This window comes from Mus pahari, chromosome 18, assembly GCF_900095145.1.
Source record: "Mus pahari chromosome 18, PAHARI_EIJ_v1.1, whole genome shotgun sequence".
Lineage (NCBI taxonomy): Eukaryota > Metazoa > Chordata > Mammalia > Rodentia > Muridae > Mus > Mus pahari.
In genome coordinates this window covers 32,754,048-32,761,682 of record NC_034607.1, presented here as the reverse complement: position 1 = coordinate 32,761,682, position 7,635 = coordinate 32,754,048, and the positions used below count along the sequence as shown (strand labels likewise).

Genomic DNA, 7,635 nt, shown 5'->3' with positions numbered 1-7,635 from the left:
TATATATATATATATATATCTTCTCTTGTCCTCTATCTATCTATCTATCTATATATATATCTTCTCTTGTCCTCTCTGGCTTCTCAGCTGGAACTACACCCTTGACCCTGTCTTGTCCTGAATCGTTAGCCTACAAAGGACCACAGACACAAAGGTACACCCGTAACATCGAAACAGAGCAGAAGACCTCCCCTCCCCTAAAGACGCAGTAGCTATGGCAACGTTGCAACAACGCAGCATCTTAGTCCTAGTTTTGAGGAAATGCTGATGAAAATAACACTGTTTGGCCAGTAGCATATAGCACAGCGCATACAATTATGCACGACACACTTAGTAATGATAATAAATGAGATTTGCTGGCTTGTCTTTATGTAGTGTAACGGCTATCATTCTCTTACAGCATATTCCCCCTGCTTATAGAAGTCTGCAGTTACTGGGTCATGCAGCAGCGGTTCCATCCGTCTCACTTTCACTGTGTGTGTCTTGAGAACATCAGGGGACACCTGCATCTGTGGAGCACACTATCTTTTCCCCACAAGGACAAAGCCATCTAGTGATCTACTCCTCAGCACACAGCTGCAGTTAAGGAAGGCACAGCGGTTCTTAGACCTGTCGGCCCAGTCAGAGTTATGCTCTAGCTGAACTGTGACACCAACACTCTCGGATCTACAGCTAGACCTAAGCACAGGGCCTTGTGCACCTAGCACTGAGTCGGTGAAGGACAAGATCTGGTGGGAAGGAGTCTGGAAATGTCACTGCTACCCACAGGCCCACAAGAACCCTAAGGGGTTACATTTCACAGTGAGGAGGTGGTGAGCTCAGGCATGTTTCCAAGCTGGTCTTTGCCCTTATACCCTTCCCACACTGGGAATTAGTTGGGTCATTAAAGAAGTTGTTTGCAGAAGGTACACAGGGCTGCAGAGAATCCCACTTAGAAAAGGGGTGGCCCTCACTCAGGTCAGCTTTGTAGCAGGTCCCACCTGCTGAAGATGTCCCCAGAGATGTTCTGTAAGTACTGCAGGGCGTCTGCCACTTGCTGGATTGCCTCCTCTCGTCGTAGGTCTGGCTGGATGAGGGGCACCGCATAGAGCTGGCCCGCCAAGGAGCACTGGGTCTTCAGCGGTGTCATGATGCCTGTGAGAAGGAACCAAGACATCAAGAACACAGCCCCACACTCACCCCTCTGCCTATCAGCCATACGTCTGTGATCCTCGTGCCTGAGAGACAGAAGCAAGGACTGTCTGTTGTTCAAGGCCACCTTCTGATACAGACAGTTCAAGACCAGCCCTCACTAGATGAGACACTACGATAGATGGAGAGAAGCCACTCCAAAAAGCTGTCCTCTGACCCTCATATATTTGACAAGACACACATTTATCTGCACAACATATACATGATGTACACATAACACACACACACACACACACATACACACACACACGATAATTAAATAAAAATTTTACACACACACGATAATTAAATAAAAATTTTTGTAGAAAAGTCTCCATTACTCTTTTTAGGCAAGGCATATCCTAGAATGAGCTCTGGCATAAGAATCAAAACTAGGGGGCTGGAGAGGTGGCTCATCAGTTAAAAGCACTGACTATTCATCCAGAGGTCCTGAGTTCAAATCCCAGCAACCACATGGTGGCTCACAACCATCTGTAATGGAATCTGATGCCCTCTTCTGATGTGTCTGAAGGCAGCTACAGTGTACTCATATAAATAAAATAAATAAATCTTTAGAAAAAAAAAAAAAAGAATCGCTGGGCGTGGTGGTGCACGCCTTTAATCCCAGCACTTGGGAGGCAGAGGCAGGCGGATTTCTGAGTTCGAGGCCAGCCTGGTCTACAGAGTGAGTTCCAGGACAGCCAGGGCTGCAGAGAAACCCTGTCTCGAAAAANCAAAAAAAAAAAAAAAAAAAAGAATCAAAATTAATGGTGACATTGTTTTATCATCCCTTCTACCATGTAGCTATCTTTATTCAACTTATTTTCCAGTGTAAAATATGCTACATCGCCACTACTAACACCAATTACTATTTATGACTAACGATTCTTTTCACTAGCTAATAACAGCTACACACCTACAGAGCAAGTCTGTCAGTCCCCCTCATTTCAACTGCTACCTCCCTTCTCTCGGTGTCTGTGAATTTATCAGTGCCCCCAATTTTAATTCAGGAAATTTGACCAAACAACATTTCAACAGTAAAATACTTACCTTGTGCGCCACACTGGCTGTCCATCAATGATCTAATTCAAAATTGTTATCAATCAGCATGTTCAGTCATTTTCATACACAAAAATGCAAACCATTTAAGAGCTCGCTCTCCTCGGGAGGCAGAGGCAGGCGGATATCTGAGTTCGAGGCCAGCCTGGTCTACAAAGTGAGTTCCAGGACAGCCAGGGCTACACAGAGAAATCCTGTCTCGAAAAAAAACAAGAACAAAAACAAAAAACAAAAAAAGCTCTCTCTCTCTCTCTCTCTCTCTCTCTCTCTCTCTCTCTCTCTCTCTCTCTCTCTGCCCTGTGTTGACTCAGTGGGTCCCTGAACCCCAGCTTCACACAGCATTGTTGCACCTGATCATGTTCACAATAAACTCTGGAACTAGGCATCACTATTGCAAAGACGTTGATGGCTCTCACTGGAAAAGTCTGGAGTGTCACTGTGCAGGACACTCTGAGCACTAACCATCTCCACTGGGACAACTGTCACTTCCAAAGTGAAATTCAAGATGGGACATGTTCTGCCCCTCCCCTCTGCACCTCTTGCATGTTACAATAATTTTGCCCTAACTGCACATCACCTAGTAGCCTCAGTGTCCACTGCTAGTAAGGGGGACTCATCATCTATGCAGGGTGACTTTCTGGTGATTCTGCTGTTCTGGGACACCCGCATTCTGCAAGTAAACCCGGTAAACTCAGGGGTTCCCCCAAGGAACCCCTTTGATGGACTTGTACTTTGGTTTGTCATTGGGGCCCTGTAAGGAGTGGGTAGATGACCTGTTCTCGGTCCTGCCCACAAGGGAAAGTTTCCAAACCATCTAAAATGGATTGAAGGCCACTCTACTTGTGGGGATAAATAATAAACAGCTGAAAAGTAAAAGTAGTTTACTATAAGTCGTGAGTTTTGTTCTGATACAAAACAATTCCTCCCTCCAGCAAACGACTACAGTTCTATCTTGGCCTCCAAGCGTTTCTGCTTACTTATTTTTCACTTGTCATGCATGCCATGAATACATAAACATTCCTCTCTTACACAGACACACATCTGTCAAGTATTACGTTGACAGAGACCGTGCTTGGTTTTTTTTGTTTTGTTTTTTTAGCATAAGTGATGTGTTTCTAAGTGATCGGCGCTTAACCCAGATCATCAACCCCCACCTTATACGTGCGTATCACCAGTGTAATTCGTAATTTCGAAAGTGCTCAGCACAATCCACCCGCACCGTGCAAGTGTCCTCCCACGCCCTGCTCCCCCCAAATCTTCAGGAAGCCATGGGGGCCCGGCTGCAGGGTGTGGGTGGAGCGGCAGACCAGATCCCGACATCGCCTTCCCTGTCCGTCCCGGTCCGTCCCGCCCCGGGGCCCTCACTCGCCTCCAGCCGGTGGGCGGCAGGGTCTCGGCCTCCTCCGGGGCCTGCGCTCGCAGTCCGCCCCTCGCCCTCCCTGCACGCTCACCCCAGGGCGGCGTCCTCACGTGAGCGTCCCCGCCCCCTGGGGACCCGCACTCCCCGGTCCTAGCGTCCGCCACTGTCAGCTACTCTGTCCGACTTCCGGCTTTCCGGGCTGCTGGTGGGCGGGGCCTAGGCCAGGAAGTTGTCCCACATTCTGTGCTTTTACCTTCCCTGTTTGCGAGGTTCAGGTCTCTCCTGTTACCGGCTCCAAGAAACCCTCACACTACATATGCCCTATAGAGGACATCAAGTGGAAGTTCCCCAAACGCCCCCTCTGCTCCAGCCATGCATACTTCAGTGGCTTAATTAATCTTTTAGAAGATCCTGCCTTTCCTGTGTTTTCCTTTGACGTAAAGTCCCTTAGTCTCCAACTTTAAAAAAAAAAAAAAAAAAAAAAAATCAACGTAGAAGCGGTCAGATACGGCACGATCACACAAGTTCTGCATAGAAACAAACTATGGAATATTGCTTACTAGGAATGAGAAAGCAGTGCTGTAGATGGACAGTCACCTTGTGTGTGTGTGTGTGTGTGTGTGTGTGTGTGTTAAGAGTGTTGGACGCGGGCTGGTGAGATGGCTCAGTGGGTAAGAGCACCCGACTGCTCTCCCGAAGGTCTAGAGTTCAAATCCCAGCAACCACATGGTGGCTCATAACCATCCGTAACAAGATCTAACTCCCTCTTCTGGAGTGTCTGAAGACANCTACAGTGTACTTACATATAATAAATAAATAAATCTTTAAAAAAAAAAGAGTGTTGGACGCAACTGAGTCTCCCCTACTACCACATCCCTTATTCTAGTTTTCAGACAGCCTTCTAACCGCCTTCTTAGGGCCAAAGAAGCCACAGACAGCCCACAGCTGATGAGCTCTTAGTCCGTCAGCAGCCACAAAAGAAATGCTGACAGAAATCCACCCCACCCCACAGCCGAAAAACAGCTGGGAGCAGCACTAGGCCTGCAAAGATTACCATAGCAACCAGGAAATGATTTTAAAGATTTATGTGTACAGGGCCTGGAAAAGGAGCTCAGAAGTTAAGAGTGCTAACTACTCTTGCAGGGGATCCAAGTTAGGTTGCAATACCCACTTTGATCTACTCACAGTCACCTGTAACTCCAGCTTCAGCAGGATCCAGTGCTCCCTTCTGCTTTCTTATACACACACACACACACACCACCCATACACTAAGACACAGTGGGCATGTCCAGGATCCTACATACAGTGGACATGTCCAGAATTCTACATATTGCCAGGTTATGCGGGGCCTCTGTCAGTTAGTGTTGTGGCCACCTGATGTTGAAAGCAATGTGTTGTGGGGAAGTTGTGAGCTATGTGCTTGCAGGGGGGTGGGGGCTCCCCGCTTTGGCCCTTGGGGAGTCTTCTGGAAGGCAGAAAGCTCTTGCAAGTAGGGATGGTAACAATGTGCTAGAGAGTAATCATGCAAAGTTGCCCTGTCCTCGTGTGGGGTCTGGGGCAGTTCTCCAGCATCAGTCTTTACCATCTGAGGTCAGAGAAAGGATGAAGGACTGGGTGGGTGCACAGTCTTCAGTGCCCTCACCCGGAGCCAATGCTGTGCCCGGCACACCTTCATCCCACTGTGGGGATGGGCTGGTTTAGGACCTCAACAATCTACACACTAGCTTCCCTACTGGTGGTGACATTCTCCATTGCTTTCCTCGTGCTCCATGTTCAAAAGGTTTAAAGTTTGTTTTTTGAGACAATCATACTCTATAGCCCTGGCTAGCCTGGAGCTGGCTAAGTAGACCACGCTGGCCTCAAGCTCACAGAACTCCACTGGCCTCTCTTCCCCAAGTCCTGGGAGTTTAAAAGTTTGCACCTCCACATCGAGCTATGTTTAGGTTTTTAAATTAACATGTAGAATTTATTTTATTGGCTTAAGTCTGGTAACACACGCGCATATACACATGCACACACCAAGATGTCGTGGCATTTTTCTGGGAAATGTGTTCCTAGACTATTGTTCTACAGCCAGCAAGTCATGGAGACTATATGTGTCTCAAAACTGGGTACCGCCGTTGTTTCCTTGGGTGCCATTACAGCAGTTTTGTTGGTAATTTTGAAGACATTCTGTCCTGGGTGAACCAATGGGAACACATCCCAGGGCTGTTCTTCCTGTCATTCCCAGGAAGCAAATAGGCTTTTCTCAGCCCTCCTCTCTGACTGCAAGATGGTGTTCCTGCCAGTAGGCTATCCCACGACAGTCAGGCATGGACTTTTCTTTTCCAATCCAAATCCACTCTTTAGGTGGAGCCAAGTAAGCCGACCATCTGCTGTTTTGATAAGGGGATGGGATGTGTGTGCACGCGGGCATGGAGACCAATCATCTGGGCATATGGGGCAACTCAAGTTAGGCACCTGAATCTCAGCAGTTCATCCCACCTGGCGAATAAGCCATGCTAGCCCTGCCTCGGCTTTTAAATGAGTGAGTTTAACAGGTAGCAGAAAGACATTAGAGCAGCAGATAAGCAACTTGGCCCATGATCGACAAAATGTATCTGAGACAACTGGGAGCTGAGAAGATGCTGGACATGTGTTGTTCTCCATTCTGTTTTCAAGCTGTAATGGTCTCTATATGCTCACCCCAGGGAGTGGCATATTAGAGGGTATGGCCATGTTGGAATAGGTGTGTTACTGTGGCCTTGGGCTTTAAGACTCTCAACCTAGCTGCCTGGAAGGGAATATTCTGCCAGCAGCCTTCAGATGAAGATGTAGAATTCTCAGCACCATGCCTGCCTGGATGTGGCCATGCTCCAACTTTGACAATACTGAACTGAGTCTCTGACCCTGTAAGGCAGCCCCAATTAAATGTTGTTTTTTTTATAAGAGTTGCCTTGGTCATGGTGGCTGTTCACAGCAATAGAACCCTAACTAAGACACAAGGACACAGTATTTTTGCTCTTGACTTGTTTCGGCTGTTCCGCCTTACCTTTCCCACAAGGTTGGAAGGGCAATCCTGCATCCAGAGCATCTCAGGGACTTCAAACAGCACGGTCAGCTTGCTCTTTATATCACAGCTGAGGAGATATGACCGATTCAGATGATAGTTTGCAAAACTGAGTTTAGGAGCACTGCTTTAAAGGAGCCTGTGGTGGTTTGAATAAAAGTGCCCCCCATAGACTCCACTTCATAGGGAGTAGCCCTACTGGGAGTTGTGGCCTTGATAAAGGAAGTGTGTCTCAGTCTCCTGCTGCTGCCTGCTATACAGATGTTGAACTCTCTGTCCCCTTTTCAGCACCACATCTGCCTGCCAAGTCACCATGCTTCTCGTTGTGATGGTAATGGGCTAAACTTTTGAACCTGTAAGACATCCCCAACTTAATGTTTTCCTTTATAAGAGTTGCCTTGGTGGAGGTGTCTCTTCCCAGGGTCAGCTCTACTTCGCCCCAATGTGGCTTCAGTCTGATATCCGCCGCTGTTCTATTGAATGTGCTCTCTGCCACCAGCCACCTGCTTCCTCTTCTGTTTGTCCCCGGTGTCACCTCTGGACTGTTTTTGGTCTTTATCTGCCTTTCACTTTCCTTGAAGACTCTGACCAGCACTTCTGTTCTTAAGGCTCTCCAGAATTCTAAAGCCAAGCCCTTAGTGTAAGTCTGCCTTCAGGAGTGGGGCCAACCAAGGCTTACGCAACAGCAACACCCAACTTCAATGTACATTTTGAAGGAATGGCAGGACTGAGGCGACAGTAGCTCGGCTCAAGGGTTCCTCCAAGAAGCCCAATCTGTTCCCCCGTTAGCACCGTCAGACACCAGCACTGGTAGAAAGAGCGAGGGCATAAGCTTAGAAACTATCAGGCTTCATTTACATCCACACTGGGAGAGCCTAGCTAAGTTACTTAATGCTTTGACCCATTTTCCTCATTTACTACAATCCATTTGATAGGGATTAAATGAGTAGCCTGCAAAGAGGGTGGCACAGGAGCGGGGTGGTGTGCGGGCTCAGGG

The 7,635-nt window shown here is 47.8% G+C and overlaps 1 protein-coding gene across 1 annotated transcript in view; it reads right to left on the bottom strand.

Annotated features, from left to right (window-relative positions):
* Positions 1-3,691, bottom strand: part of Washc1 (WASH complex subunit 1) — a 12,583-nt gene extending 8,892 nt beyond the window's left edge. The window contains exons 1-2 of the mRNA XM_021218027.2: positions 3,599-3,691; positions 981-1,134 (exon numbers count right to left, since the gene is read on the bottom strand). Coding sequence (XP_021073686.1) covers positions 981-1,129 — 149 coding nt within the window. The 5' untranslated portion in view covers positions 1,130-1,134; positions 3,599-3,691. The remainder of the gene's footprint in view (positions 1-980; positions 1,135-3,598) is intronic.
* Positions 3,692-7,635: the final 3,944 nt, after the last annotated feature.